Source organism: Pan paniscus, chromosome 1, assembly GCF_029289425.2.
Source record: "Pan paniscus chromosome 1, NHGRI_mPanPan1-v2.0_pri, whole genome shotgun sequence".
Lineage (NCBI taxonomy): Eukaryota > Metazoa > Chordata > Mammalia > Primates > Hominidae > Pan > Pan paniscus.
The window spans coordinates 16,137,739-16,153,570 of NC_073249.2; the positions used below are offsets into that span (position 1 = coordinate 16,137,739).

Consider the following 15,832-nt stretch of genomic DNA (forward strand, 5'->3'; position numbering starts at 1 on the left):
ACCATTTCAATTGATCCAGAAAAATCATTTTGCAAAATACAACACTACGTTGTGATAAAAACATTAAACAAACTAGGATAAAAGAATGTCCTCAATCTGATAAGCCTAAATGCCCATCAGTGATAGACTACAGTAACTAAAACAGTATAGTACAGGTACAAAAACAGACACATAGACCAATGGAACAGAATAGAAAACCCAGAAATAAGGCCACACACCTACAACCTGACAAAAACAAGCAATGAGGGACATATTCCCTATTCAATAAATGGTGCTGGCATAACTGGCTAGCCATATGCAGAAATTGAAACTGGACCCCTTCCTTACACCATATGCAAATGTTAACTCAAGTTGAATTAAAGACTTAAACGTAAAACCCAAAACTATAAAAACCCTGGAAGACAACCTAGGCAATACCATTTTGATATAGGAACAGACAAAGATTTCATGATGAAGACATCAAAAGCAATTGCAACAAAAGCAAAAATTGACAAATGGAATCTAACTAAACTGAAGAGTTTCTGCACAGCAAAAGAAACTATCCACAGAGTAAACAGACAACCTACAGAATGGAAGAAAATTTTTACAAACTATGCATCTGACAAAGGTCTAATATCCAGCATCTATAAGGAACTGAAACAAATTTACAAGAGAAAAACAACCCCATTAAAAAGTGGGCAAAGGACATGAACAGACACTTTTCAAAAGAAGACATACATGCAGCCAAGCATATGATAAAAGAAATGCTCAGCATCATCAATTATTAGAGAAATGCAAATCAAAACCACAGTGAAGTACCATCTCACACTAGTCAGAATGGCTATTACTAAAAAGTCAAAGAATAACAGATGCTGGGAAGTTGCAGAGAAAAAGGAATGCTTATACACTGTTGGTGGAAGTGTAAATTAGTTCAACCATGTGGAAATCAGTGTGGCAATTCTTCAAAGACCTAAAAACAGAAATACCATTGGACACAGCAGTTCCATTACTGAGTATATACCCAAAGGAATATAAATCGCTCTGTCCTAAAGACACATGCATGTGTATGTTCATTGCAGCACTATTCACAGTAGCAAAGACATGGATACCATCAGTGTTGGGCTGGATAAAGAAAATGTGGTACATATACACCATGGAATACTATGAAGCCATAAAAAGAATGAGATCATATCCTTTGCAGAAACATGGATGGAGCTGGAAACCATTATCCTCAGCAAACTAACACAGAAGCAGAAAACCAAATACCTCATATTCTCACTTATAAGTGGGAGGCAAATGATGAGACCACATGGACACGGGAAAAACACACACTGGGACCTATCAGAGGGTGGAGGGTAAGAAGAGGGAGAGGATCAGGAAAAATAGCTAATGGGTACTAGGCTTAATACCTGGATGATGATATAATCTATACAACAAGCCCTCATGACACAAGTTTACCTATATGACAAGTCTGCATATGTACCCCTGAACTTAAAAGATAAAAAATAAAGAGATTAAGAGCAGCTAAAGTGGACATCCTTGCAGCTTTCCCAATCTTATGGGGAAGTAATTCAATTTTTCACCGTTAAGTACAGTGTTGCTGTAGGTTTTCATTTTATTTTTTTATTTTTATTTTTTGTGACGGAGTCTCGCTCTGTCGCCCAGGCTGGAGTGCAGTGGCATGATCTCGGCTCACTGCAAGCTCCGCCTCCCGGGTTCACCCATTCTCCTGCCTCAGCCTCCCCAGTAGCTGGGATTACAGGCGCCCGCCACCAAACCTGGCTAATTTTTTTGTATTTTTAGTAGAGATGGGGTTTCACCGTGTTAGCCAGGATGGTCTCGATCTCCAGACCTCGTGATCTGCCCACCTCGGCCTCCCAAAGTGCTGGGATTACAGGCATGAGCCACTGTGCCTGGCCAGCTGTAGGGTTGTATAGATGATCTTTATCAAGTGAGGAAATTTGCATCTAATTCTATTTTTCTGAGAGTTTTTTTTTTTAAATCATGAATAGTATTGGGTCTTGTCATTTGCTTTTTCTGTGTTTATCTACATGCATATGTGATTTTTCTTCTTTCCCATGTGAGTATGGTGGCTTATACTGACTGATTTCTGTGCATTGAACCAGTCTTGCATCCCTGGAATAAACCCACATTGTCATGGTATATAATTATTTTTATATGTTGCTGAATTTTATTTGCAATATATTTTTAAGGATTTTTGGATTTATATTATTGGAAGATATTGATCTTTAATTTTATTTTTTTCATGCTGTTTTTGTCAGGTTTTTGTATCAGGGTAAATACTAGCTTCATGAAATAAATAGGAAAGTGTCTCTTCCTCCTATAATTTCTGAAAGATATTAAGTATAATTATTGTTTGTTATTTTTTAAACGTGGTAGAATTCTTCAGTGAAGACTTCAGAGCTTAGAAATTCATTTTGGGGGGAGTTTCTAAGTTACTAATTAAATGGCGTTAATAGTTACAGGGCTTTTAAAATTATGTATTTCATAATGAGCAAGTTATGGCAATTAGTGGGTTTTTTTGAGGAATTGGTCCATTTCATCAAGGTTGTAAAATTCATGCATGTAAAATTATTTGTAATATTCCCTATTATCTTTTTGATACTGGCAGGGTCTGTAGTGTATACAGTTATTTGTAATTTGTGTTTTCTCTCCCCTTTTCTTTGTCAGTCTGGTTAGAGATTTTTCGATGTTATTGATTGATATTCTCAAAGAACCAGCTCTTTGGCTCTTTGATTTTTTCATTTATTTTTCAATTTCACTGATTTTTGCTCTTTATTTCATTTCTTATGCTTGCTTTGGGTTTTCTTTGCTCTTCTTTTTCTAGATTTTTTGGGTGGGACCATAGACTATGAATTTGATACCTTTTTAATGTGTATATTTAGTGCTGTGAATTTGTCTTTCAACACTTCTTTAGCTATGTTCGACAAATCTTGATATCTTTATTTCCATTTTCTTTCAGTTCAATGTATTTCTATTTCTTCTTTTTTCTTTTTTTTGTGTGTGTTTCCATTTCTATTGAAACTTTATCTTTGACCCATGGTTTATTTAGAATTGTGCTGTTCAGTTTCCAAATGTTTGGATATTTTCCTGTTTTCTTTGTGTTATGTATTTCTAGTTTAAGTCCATTATGGTTGGAGAACAAACTCTGTATGATTTCATTTTTTAAGAATTTGTGGAGATCATTTTATGTCCCAGAAAAATGGTCTATCTTGGTACACTCTCTGTGGCCACTATAAAAGAATGTGTAGTCTACCATTGTTGGGTGGAGTGTGCAGTAAATGTTGAATAGGTAATGATGGTTGATAGTGTTACTGAGTTCTTCTATATTATCGTTGATTTTCTGTCTGGCCTTTTTATCAGTTTGTTAAGACATGGGTGTTTAAGTCTCCATCTATAATTGTGGATTTGTCTGCTTTTTCAGTTCTATCAGGTTTGGGTTCACGTATGTTTCAATTGAGTTGTTTGACTTATGCATATTTAGGACTGATGTGTTTTCTTTGTGGATCAACCGTCTTATCATACAATGTTCGTTTCTGTCTTTGGTAAACTTCTTTGTTACGGAGTCTACTTTATCTGATATTAACAGCCATTTCTGCTTTTCTTTGATTAATGTTTGCATAGTATATATTTTTCATTTTTTATTTTCAGTTGGGCTATGTTACTATATTTGAAGTAGTAACAATATTTGAATTTCTTGTAAGTAAGAATATTTGAATTTCTTGTAGGCAGCGTAGGTCATAGTTTTTAATCTACTTGCTAATTTGTTTTGGTGTATTTATGTTTGGTGTAATTATTGACATATTAGGGCTTATATCTGTTACTAATTTTTTGTTTTGTTTGCTCTGTTTGTAATTTTCATTTGTTTTTTCCTGATTCTTGTATGTTTCTTGAACATTTTTCAGAATTCTATTTTGATTTATTAAATAAATAATATATTTTTGAGTGTATCTTTTAGTGTTTGCTCTAGGTATTAGCATTATATATAAATAATTGTTCAAAATCTACTGGTACTGTCATTTTACCTGTTCAAATGAAGTGTAGAAGTCTTTTCATGTCCCTTTAGCTTCCCCTGCTTGTACCATGATGTCATGAATATTTTCTGTATATACACTTAGAACTATATTGACAACTATATAATTTTTGATTCAGACATTAAGCATAATTTAGAAGACACATGAGGAGAAGGACGTCTATTGTATTTACCCATACTTTTGCTTACTGTGTTTTTTCTTCCTTCCTGATGTTTTAAGTTTCATTCTTTTCTTTCTTTCTCTTCTTTTCTTTTCTTAGAGGACATTATTTACCTATTATTTCAGGGTAGAACATCTGTTGACACATTCTCTTAGTTTTTCTTCCTTTGATACATTCTGTTAGTTTTTCTTCCTTTGAGAATGCCTTGGAATGAAATTTTCTTCATTCCAAAAGGATATCTTCACTGTATATAGGAATCTAGGCTGACAATTATTTTCTTTCAGCACTTAAAAACATATTGTGCTATTTCTTCCTGACCTCTATGGTTTCTAATAAGAAATCTGCAATAATTCAGAATTTTTCCTTTTTAGATGAGGTGTTTCTTTCTTGTTGCTTTCAAGAGCTTTTCTTGGTGTTTATATTTTAGAAGCTTGACTATAATGTGTTTTGGTGTAAATTTCTTCAACTTTACTTCCAACTTCTCTCCTTCTGGGACCCTGATTTTAGTTCTTTAATTACAGTCCCATGGGTTTTGGAGACTCTGTTCATTTTTTTTCTTCAGTCTGTTTTCTCTCTGTTGTTCAGATTGCAGACAGCAGTCTGTTGTTCTGTCTTCCAGTTCAATGATTCTTTTCTCTTCCCTTCATTCTGCTATTGGGAACTTTATTTTTAAAATTTTAGTTATTGGTCGGGCACTGCAGCTCACACCTGTAATCCCAGCACTTTGGGAGGCCGAGGCCGGTGGATCACTTGAGCTCAGGAGTTCAAGACCAGTGTGGCCAACATGATGAAACCCCATCTCTATTAAAATACAAAAATCAGCTGGGTGTGGTGGCACGCACCTGTAGTCCCACTTACTTGGGAGGTTGAGGTGGGAGAATCACTTGAACCCTGGAGGTGAAGGTTGCAATGAGCTGAGATGGTGCCACTGCACTTCAGCCCGGATGACAGAGCAAGACTCTGTCTCAAAAAAAAAATTAGTTACTGTATTTTTCAGTTGTAAAATTTTTATTTGATTCTTCTTTATTTATTCTATTTCTTTGCCAAGTCTTTTTTTTTTTTTTTTTTTTTTTTGCTGAAGCTCTATTTTTTCATTTATTTCAAGTGATCTTAATTGCTCATTGAAACATTTTTATGACGGCTAATTTAAAATGTTTGTCAGATAATTTCATCATCTCAATTTTGGCATCTATTGTCTTTTAAAATTCATTTTGAGATCTTCCTGTTTGTTTCTGATTGCAAGTACTTTTCTATTCAACTCTGGACATTTTGGGTGCTATTATGTATTATGAGCCTCTGGATAATATTTACACCTTTGTTTCAGCTAGCTGTTACTGACACCATTCTGGCAGGAGAAAAGGGGTTGCTGCTTTGTTACTTTCAGATGGGGTTAGAAGTCCAGGTTCCCTACTCAGCCTCTATTGACTCTTGAGATGGGAGAGGGTGGAAAGTTTCTTGTTATTGCTTGATAGGGGGTGGGAGTTCAGATTCCCTACTAAGCCTTTATTGATACTTTCCTGAATGGGAGGGATAGTGGTACCTCATTACTGCTCCCCATGTGGCCTCCTTACCCAGGAAAATTATGAAAGTCTGAACTCAGGCTCTTTTGACACCATCTCAACAGGAGGGGAAGGGGTACCTCATTATTGCCTGGCAAGGGAGGAAGTCTAGGTTCCTCACTCAGTCTTTGCTGGTGACACAGGATTCTTTGGGAGGCCACTTCACCAGGCTCCGCCCATTCAGCCCAGCAGGCCGTGCTTGGTTTGCGCTACTGGCCTGGATCCCATATCCTGGGTAGAATGGTGAAGGGTGTGTGGGCAAGTGGGTGTGAGGTCTGACCACAGTGCACAACCAGGCACACAGGCTGCTGCAGTGGGGCTGAGCAGGCAGCTCCAGATGCCAGCACAGATGCCTCCTTCATGTGAGGCTGCAGCTGGACTAGGCATACCACAGGCAGCTTCTGCCTTAAGTGCCCTCGCTGGATGAGGGGAATATGGTGGCACCTAAAAACTCAGAGATGCCAGCAACCAGAAAAAGCCCCAAGGGGGTGTTATAGCTTTGTCACAGCTCTGGCTCAGGAAGCCTGGAGGTCTGGGCCCCCAGAAGGATCACAGCTCTTCTTTCCCATGGTCCAGTGAACAGGAGCATGTCACTGCCCACAGCTCAGTGAGCTGGTCAGAGATGTGTGACAGTGCTTTTCACACCTGCCATTTGGCGGGTCCCAGGATTTTGTCCTGTGTCTGAGAAGAATGAGGTTATGTAGACAATCAGAGACTGAGTAAGGCAGAGAAGAGTTCTACTGAGTGACGGAACAGCTCTCAGCAGAAAGAGGACCCTAAGTGGGTACCCCCTACCCAAAGGTGGGTAGTCCCAAAGTGTGGCTGAGTCCAGGGTTTTTATGGGCTTGGAATGGGGGAGTGCATGCTGATTGGTCAAAAAGCACCATTCAATTGGCTGAAAGGCATGGAGGAAGTTCTCACTGCAGTTGGGGACTTTATCTAGAACTGGCAGCTTGGTTTTCAGGCTTTAATTTGTCTTTGGTTTGAAGGTTGGGTTTCACCAGGGACACACCCCTATCTGCCTAGGAATTTGTCTCCCTTCTGCTGCTATCACTGATACAGATAGGCATAGGGCTATGGTTTTATCTGTGGTATTTGGCTGTTACAGAGAGGTTATGACCTACAATTTTCTGTCTTTTTAGCCTGCGCCTTTCCTGACTTTCAGGCTAGACAGATCAGGGGTTTGTTGATGCTTTTTTTTTTCTTTTGCTTCTGTAGGTGTTTCTGGGCTACATGAGGCAAAAATAAAAACAGAGAAACTCACCACAGTGTTTTTCCTTGGATCCCATGATGCCCAGATGCTCTACTTTTTCCTTTTACCTTTCAGAAGGTGTTTTTATAACATGTAAAATCCAGGGTTTTCGTTGTACCAAGTAGAGGAATAAGGAAAAATACACCAACTCCATATTTCCGGAACAATACAACCAATCTGCATGTATTCATTGTTCTTATTCGTGCTTAGCTTTCTCTACTGCAGTTTCATATGGTATGATGAAAACATAATATTTTGGATACCAGTATTCTGTATAGGGTATTCTTTCATTGCAGGCCTCAAATAGACTTTCAGGAAATATACTTTTACAATAACATTAGGAGGTAAGAGAATTGCCTCATTATGCCCATATGGCTGCCTGTGAGCACACATGTATGTTTACACAGAATCTTAGAAACTTCACCTTGAGGTAGGCTGAACACAGTGTGGTTGCCGAGTGTATTTTACAGTTTATCTATAGGATAATAGAAGAAACCAGAAAAGCATTGAGGGAATGTAAACAGAGAGAAAAAATGTTGATTCAGACCCTGTCATGATAAGATCCTTGTGGAGAGAGTGGTATAAAACTCAGCAAGCTTTATAAACATAAAATGAAAAAAAAATTTTAGTTTTTTAACTTAATAATTAATTACTTTGAAAAGTTGTATAACTAAGACTAAAATTCACAAAGATCAGTAGAAGACTTCTACACAGCAACAGTGGAGTAATATGTGGTTGTACTCCTATTTTTTCAGTATGGCTAACTTGTATTATCTTTTCTTTATGAAAATCTGGTTTAGAAGTTTTCAGTTCCAGAGATGTAGCAGACTAGATAATCTCAAAACTTTTACACCTGCTAAAAGTATCAAACAATGATAGATGGTAAAATTCCTCCTAGATACATGTTTGAGCATAATAATAAAGTTAGAAAATTCCCAAGGGCTAGAAAGAAAGAGGGAGCAGAAAACAGCAAAACCCACTATCACTGCCTGGGAAGAATGGGGTGGGTGGTGGGTCGGGGCTGTGAGTCTCAGTAACATAGGGACTGACATTTTAAAATCTATGCCAGGCTAGGTGATGAAGCATTAGTCCTACAGAAGCAGAAAGTTTCAACTAAGACTTCCACATAAAGCTGGAGCCCTGAAGGTCTTCCCCATCAGTGAAGAAGTGAAACACCCAACACAGAGAAGGAACAAGAAATCTCAACTGGTCAGAGAGAGGGAAGAGTGGGGACAAGTCTCCATTGTGAATGGACAATACTAATCTTTTGTCACATGAGGGCTTGGAGTTCAAAACTATACTACCCATATTTGGAAATTGTCACATTGAGAAGTTAACACAAAAATGGTACTGGTGTGTAAAACCCCTAGAGTTGCTGATGAAGCCAGTGTAAAATTATTCTTAAAGGACATGACATATCTTCAACTAATTCCACAATAAAAACTGACTGGAAAGGAGCTCTCAATCCAGTACTATGCAATACAAAAGAAAAATATTCATTGTGAACAAGAACCAGGAAATAAAATAAATAGCAGATTTTGACTCTCCAAAACTAAATATAAGTAAAGAAATAATCATATATATATTTAGAATAAAAAGTTGTATAAGAAGAAATAAAACTAAAAGGCCAAGATGTTATGAAAAAAAAGACAAATTGGAACAAATGGCTTATAAAAATAAATGCATATAGTCATTAAAATGTATACTGTAATAGACAAGTTAAATAGTAAATTAAACACAGCTAAACTAGAAAGCAGTCAATCTAAGAAAACTGGCCAGAATGCAGCAGAGAAAGATAAAGAAATGGGAAATATTCCAGGGAGGTTAAGAGACTTAGAGGACAAAATGAAAGATGTCAACTAGAAGTCTAGAAGTTCCTGGAAGAAGGCATAAAACAAATAGGGAGAAGCACAGTTTTAAGAGAAAATAATAGAAAATTTTCAAAATTGATGAAAGACATGAATCCTCAATTTCAGGAATCTAAGTCATGACCATAATAAACTAAAATAAATTCACATTTCTACACAAAATAGTGAGGTTTCACAGCACTAATATCAAAAAAGATCTTTAAAGTATTCAGAAGCAACAGAAAGAATGGATGCTAATTAATAACAGTATGTATGACCAATAGAAGAATTCTACACAGCAACAATGGAGTAATATGTAGTTGTACTCCTATTTTTCAGTATGGTTAACTTTTATTAGCTCTCTTTTCTCTCCCCCACTCTCATTCTCTCTCCCTGCCTCTCTTTCTCCTTTACCTTTTTTCCCTTTTTTAAAACAATCATTCTCATCAAATGTGTATATTTTTGTATGTTTGGTATTTATTTAACTACTGATTCTATTTGTTTAATAATTACAGGGCTATTCTTCTTCGTTGTTGTTGTTGTTGAAGACAGAGTCTTGCTCTGTCTCCCAGGCTGGAGTACAGTGGTACAATCTTGGCTCACTGCAGCCTCGCCTCCCAGGTTCAAGAGATTCTCCTGCCTCCGCCTTCCAAGTAGCTGGGATTACAAGGGTGTGCCACCACACCCTGCTAATTTTCATATTTTTAGTAGAGACAGGGTTTCACTGTGTTGGCCAGGCTGGTCTTGAAACTCCTGACCTCAAATGATCCACCCACCTCAGCCTCCCAAATTGCTGGGATTACAGGCATGAGCCACCGTGCCCGGCCTCTTCTTTTGTTTTTATTCTGGAGTTACTTTTAGTATGTTACAGCTTTATAGGGGATTACCTATTTCATTTATGTTTTCAAATTTATTGGCACAAAGTTGTTCATAGTATTGCCTTATTATTTCTGATTCTGTAGAATTGTCTTTATAATTTTATAATCAGACTATAGTGTAATGTGTTTAAAAATCAAAGAAACAATACAATTAGCATAATAACATAAACTATGAAGATGGAATATGACCAAATACATCTGCCTGGACACCCAGTGAAAAGACATACCTTAAATATGGTGACTTGGAACAGCTGAAAATCAAAGAATAAGTGAAAGCATTAGGCAAGTGCAAACAAATTAAAGCTACTGTTGTGGCTTAATATTGAACACAGATGTATTTGGGGCAAAATCCATTAGGATTAAAAACATTTTATAATGCCAAAGACTAAAATTCACAATGAAAATATAAGCTATGAATATCAATGCATTAAGTCACATAGCAAAACTTATATGGAAAAAAAGGAAATTTTATTTAAAAAATAGAAACACAGTAGTGGTAGAAAATGTGACTCACTTTTCTTAGTTCATGACCCATCAAGTGATCAAAAATTAGATAAGCATATAGAAGAAATAAATAACATAATGTAACTTCAATATGTATTACAGAATATATACACACATGCACAAACACATATACATATAGAAAATGAAAAAAACCTTTTCAGGTGCCCATGGGATATGAAGAAACACTGATTATATATTAGGCAATTAAAAAGGAGCTCAGTTTCATAATTCTTACAAACTACAATAGTAGTTCAATTTCTAGTAATGACATGCTAGGTGTTTACAACCAATTTTCCCTAGTGAGGGCAGCTAAAGAAAACTGGGTAAAATACAAAGAAAAGGGCTAGGCGCAGTGGCTCATGCCTGTAATCCCAGCACTTTGGGAGGCCGAGGCAGGTGGATCACCTGAGGTCAGGAGTTTGAGACCAGCCTAGCCAACATGGTGAAACCCCATCTCTACTAAAAATACAAAAATTAGCTGGGCGTAGTGGTGCATGCCTGTGATCCCAGCTACTTGGGAGGCTGAGGCAGGGGAATCGCTTGAACCCAGGAGGCAGAGGTTGCAGTGAGCCAAGATCGCACCACTGCACTCCAGCCTGGGCGACAGAGTAAGACTCTGTCTCAAAAAAAAACAAAAACAAATACAAAACAATAACAACAAAAAGAAATATAAAGAAAAAAACCAACAAAACTTTCTTTAAACTCAAAGTTGTTGGTTGCTCAAAACCTTCAAAGTACTGAAAATTCAGATCAAAATCCAGTAGAAGGAAAGCACCCAGCACTCATAGCCATTTTTATTCAAGACCATCTGCCAAACCTGAAAAAAGAAACAGCCAAACTGAGCTGTTTGTGGTCTTGTAGGGCAAATGTATGAAAAGTCAAAACCCAGGCCCAGTAAGGCTGGAGGTCACCTGAAGGCGCTGACCCGAGGCAGTGCTCACCCTGATGGGTGTGCAGCAGTATGTCCTCAGGAAATGTCTCGTGCCAAATCATTCTGAGCTGCGTGGTGACAGCAGAGTGCCACTGACTTTGCAAGAGCTAATACGATTGTTAGTAGCAGCAGCAATGAAGGGCAGAAAAACAAACCTAGCTGTACCTTGTGCATATAATCAATTTTAAAGGAGACAGTACCCCTGTATTTAAACTCTGGCTGCCTTTTCATTGTCCAGATTTCTTTAAGGTTGGCCTGCCTATGAATAGAATTACAGTCTATTTTTAACTCCGTCTTGGATTTGCTATATGAACAGACCCCCACCAAACGTCTCACTCCGGCCGGCAGTATTTCCTCACCAAAAAATAAGACAACTTTTACCATAGACTGTGTGTACTGACAAAGGGGAATTTGAAGCATTATCAATATAGAAAATTACTTTTAAATTATTTAAGTTGTTCAGATGAAACTGAGAGAGAAGGTGCTTGACCTGGAGAGACTGGCCAGGGGGTGGAAAGGCCAAGTTTGAAGGGAGGAAGCCAGCTCTGCTCTCTGCATTTTGTATTAACATAAAAGAGGGGTGCTTCTCAGTAAGTCAGCTTCTCTGGAGAGTCCTGTTATACGACTCTTGTTCTGTAGTGCTCAGGACAGCATTAGCCAGCAATGCACAGTGACTTTGTCAGGCAAGTGCTAGGAAGACCATGCATGCAGACGCATGCCTAATGTGTACCAGGATTGCATGTTCCCACTGAGATTGGGGAGTGAGCTATAAGCCCTGTTTCCTCTTTGAGCTACAGAGCTGATGTTCATTTGATTGGACAGTTAAGGCAGAAATCCAATTACTGAGCTAATTAGCACCTTTGAGGGGTAAGCACCAAATTTACAGGAGGAAAGCACTGGAGAAAACTCAAATTACCCAGTGTGGCTGACAGTCCACCCTCTTAGAGAATGTGTGGAGAACCAGAGGTCCTGGGGGTACACAGGCAGCTTAACTTAGTTATTGCTCATCAGAATTTAGACTGTGTTCTATAGGCTTCTGAAAAGATAGCTTTCCAGTGAACATAGTTTTAGAAGGTGTTTTAGTTCCCTAAGGAGTTTAGTAAATGATTTTCTTTTGTCTTAATCCTCCTTTAAAAGTTGTTTATTCTGCTGCTTGAAAATTCCATTTGTGGTAGGTCTTAAGGTGAAATTAAAATTCCATTTAGGGACTAACTATGCAGACGTGGGATTTCAGCCTTCATTAGAAAGAATTTTGTTGTTTGCTGTATTTTCTGCTACCCTGAGATCTTTCATTTTTCAAAGCTGCTATGAGAGTATTTGTAAGGAAAACTAAAGCTGTAATAGAACAGCATACTTGGGTTCACAGCCTTTCTGAAATGTAACACGGTATTTCTTCTCTCCAATCCATCCGTAGCATCACAGAACTCAACAGGATCTTGCCTAGATGGTTCTCAAATGTCTAAGACATACACGAGAAGAAAGAATACTTTTTTTTTCTGAAGACAAGCCTTTTCATTTATTCAAATTATAGTTCCAACCAAATATCTTTTTATCTGTTTTGATTCCCAAAAGACAAGTTCACAAAAGAAGGCTGCGTTCTTAGGTTTCTTCTTAAGCACCATTTCTGACAAGTGCTTTTCATTTATTAAATTATACAGAATATGTCAATGATCATGTTTAAACATAAGCCACATATGCAGCATTGACTGGCAGCTAGTCTTGTTTCTTCTTAGCAAATATTATAAGGACAAGAACTTCAGAAGTAGCCTTATCTTTGACCATTCAATAATTAATTCTGCAAATATTTATTGAGTGACTACTATGTGCCAGTTGTGAGCAACAAACTTACTCTCATGGTACTTAGGGACTGATGTAAGAGTCAGATATCATCAGATAATTACACAAAGAGATGTATGATGTGGTGTAAAGTAAAGGCTCCTAAGCCAACCTCCCTAGGTCATATTCTGGCTGTGCCACCTGTTAGATCTGTGACCTTGAGCACTCTATTTAATTTCTCTGTGCCTCTGCCTCATCCGCTGTGGGAATGGGTATAATGAGTACCTACTTCAGAGGGTAGTTTTGAGGCAATAATAAGCTAATACATATAAAGTACTTAGAACAGGCACATGACACAAGCAAGTGCTACATAAATGTTAGCTGCCATTGTTATGATTGATGTTAGCCTTGACAGGTGCTCCAAAAGAGAGGTACAGGTACAACGCGTGAAAGAGAACATGATAAAGGAATCTCACGCAGCACAGGAGTCAAGGCAGCTTCCCTGAGAAGGTGATACTTGAGCTGAGACTTGAAGGATGAGAGGAGTCAATGAGGAAAAATGAGTGGGAATGGAAAGGGATCCCTAAGTAGAGGGAACATTTGCAAAGGATACTGGAGAGGAAGGAATGACAGGACTAAGAGGTCTGGGCATGTTGAAGGGGTGGAAAAGGAAAACCAACAGGCTTGGAGCAAAGGAAGCAAAGGGTGGAGTGATAGAAAAGGCAGGAGCTGGCCAGGCGCTGTGACTCACGCCTGTAATCCCAGCACTTTGGGAGGCCAAGGCAGGTGGATCATGAGGTCGAGAGAGTGAGACCATCCTGGCCAACATGGTAAAACCCCGTCTCTACTAAGAATACAAAAATTAGCTGGGTGTGTGGCGCGTGTCTGTAATCCCAGCTACTGGGAAGGCTGAGGCAGGACAATCGCTTGAACCCAGGAGGCGGAGGTTGCCATGAGCCGAGATTGCACCGCTGCACTCCATCCTGGTGACAGAGCGAGACTCCATCTCAAAAAAAGAAAAAAAGAAAGAAAAGAAAAAGAAAAAGCAGGAGCCAGATGAGTTCAAGACCAGGCTTTCTACAATTGTCAGTGGGACCTTCAGTATGCCCAAATCCTTAAGTAAACCCTATGTGTGATGTTGATATATTTGTGGAAGCCCTTTCTTAATGGCGAATATATCAGATTTAACCATATGAAATTGCCATTTCGTAGGTGATAATAAACAGTTGACTATCATCAATTTCATAGGCCTGATGTCAATTTCATATTTCATTCTTTAAAGACCGCCACTCATTGTTGGAAATAAAAGGACAAAGGTAGGCTGGCATAGCCTCTCCAACAGAGCAGATCGCTGCACTTACAAAGGGTTTTGGGGATGTGTGGAGTTCAAGGACTGGTGAGGTTTTGGAGGCATACATGGGTTGACGGCATCTGTATAGGTGGTTACTTGAAAAGCCTGTTATTCAGCAGTTGCCCCTCAAGTCTGCAGTGAGTCGGCTAACTCTCAGAAGCCAGGGGTTGTCATGGACTGGCTGCCTTACAAAAGCTGTGCACTGAGGGGTGTTTACATGATGGAATAGGTTCAAAGCTGGTTCTAGTGGCCACTTGTTACCATGGCTGCAGATGATCCGGGAGCTTTCATTCTCATGGTTCAACCTAAGAAAGGTCTATAAGAGTATACCCCACTCTTGAAAGCAGGTGGTGGAGACGTTGACTACTCACCACCATTTCCTGAAATCAATTTGAAGAGAAAGATACCTACGTGGACACTGTTCTCAAGTTCTGAAAGTGGGTGGCATTACATTGGGAGTTTAAACACTTGCTTTTTTTTTTTTGAGTCTTGCTCTGTCGCCCAGGTTGGAGTGCAGTGGTGCAATCTCGGCTCACTGCGACCTCGGTCTCCTGGATTCAAGTTCAGCCTCCCAAGTAGCTGAGATTATAGGAGTGTGCCACCACACATGGCTAATCTTTTTGTATTTTTAGTAGAGATGGAGTTTCACACTGTTCGCCAGACTGGTACCAAGCTCCTGACTTCGAATGATCCGCCTGCCTCAGCCTCCCTAAGTGTTGGGATTACAGGCATGAGCCACCGTGCTCAGCCTAAATACTTGCTTTGATTTTGCAGATCTGGTGCTCCAAATTGATTAAGACACAAGACCGTTCTCTCCAAATCAGAGAGCTACTCATCTCTCCCCTCCATGTGTTTCTTGTACTGTTCCCTCTGTTTCTTATCATGAGACTCCTCTCTTCCTGCAGTGTGGTAAAACTACAGCAATCGTCTTAACCTGTGAGATCCGTCACCTTTGCATTTTCCACTCATGCAGCTGGTTCTATAAACCAACTCTTCCGCTTGGGGGGATCTAATCATGACCTTTTATCCTTTTGTGGCCTCTTCTAGTACAAGGCGAGTGGATAATTCCAACACAAGACTGGCAGTCCAAATTGAAAGAGATCCAGGTAAGAAGATCTCTTCTCTCTTTTTAAACTATTTATTGTTGTATGGGTGGATTCTCAAAAGGAAGAATTAAATACTCACTCTGTACTCATTGTGGAGACAATGCATATCTTAGTTAATATGCTGACTGTGGAATAAAACTGTGCAGGTAGAGTGATCAAGCAACCTGATTTGGTTTGACAATGCATTGCTCCACTGTTTAGAATTGATTAGGACCTTGCTCAGTATTGGATACCCCTGTTAATCAAGACATTTTAGTTCGTGTGCAGTAAACCTCAAACACAGACTATAAACCTTGAGATTCGTCTTTTAGGAAAAAAAATTCTTTGGAAAACATCAGCATGATAATATCCTTAAAGGCAAAGCATTCCATGATCCAGGATCTAGAAGGTTTCAGAAACTTTGGTCAACATTAAGCTATGAAAGTATGTACCTG

General features: G+C 38.7%; 1 protein-coding gene across 2 annotated transcripts in view; it reads left to right on the forward strand.

Annotated features, from left to right (window-relative positions):
* Window positions 1–15,832, forward strand: part of PCNX2 (pecanex 2) — a 309,377-nt gene that overhangs the window by 222,962 nt on the left and 70,583 nt on the right. For both annotated transcript variants that reach the window (XM_024927813.4, XM_034949151.3), the window contains one exon: window positions 15,340–15,398. In XM_024927813.4, coding sequence (XP_024783581.4) covers window positions 15,340–15,398 — 59 coding nt within the window. The remainder of the gene's footprint in view (window positions 1–15,339; window positions 15,399–15,832) is intronic.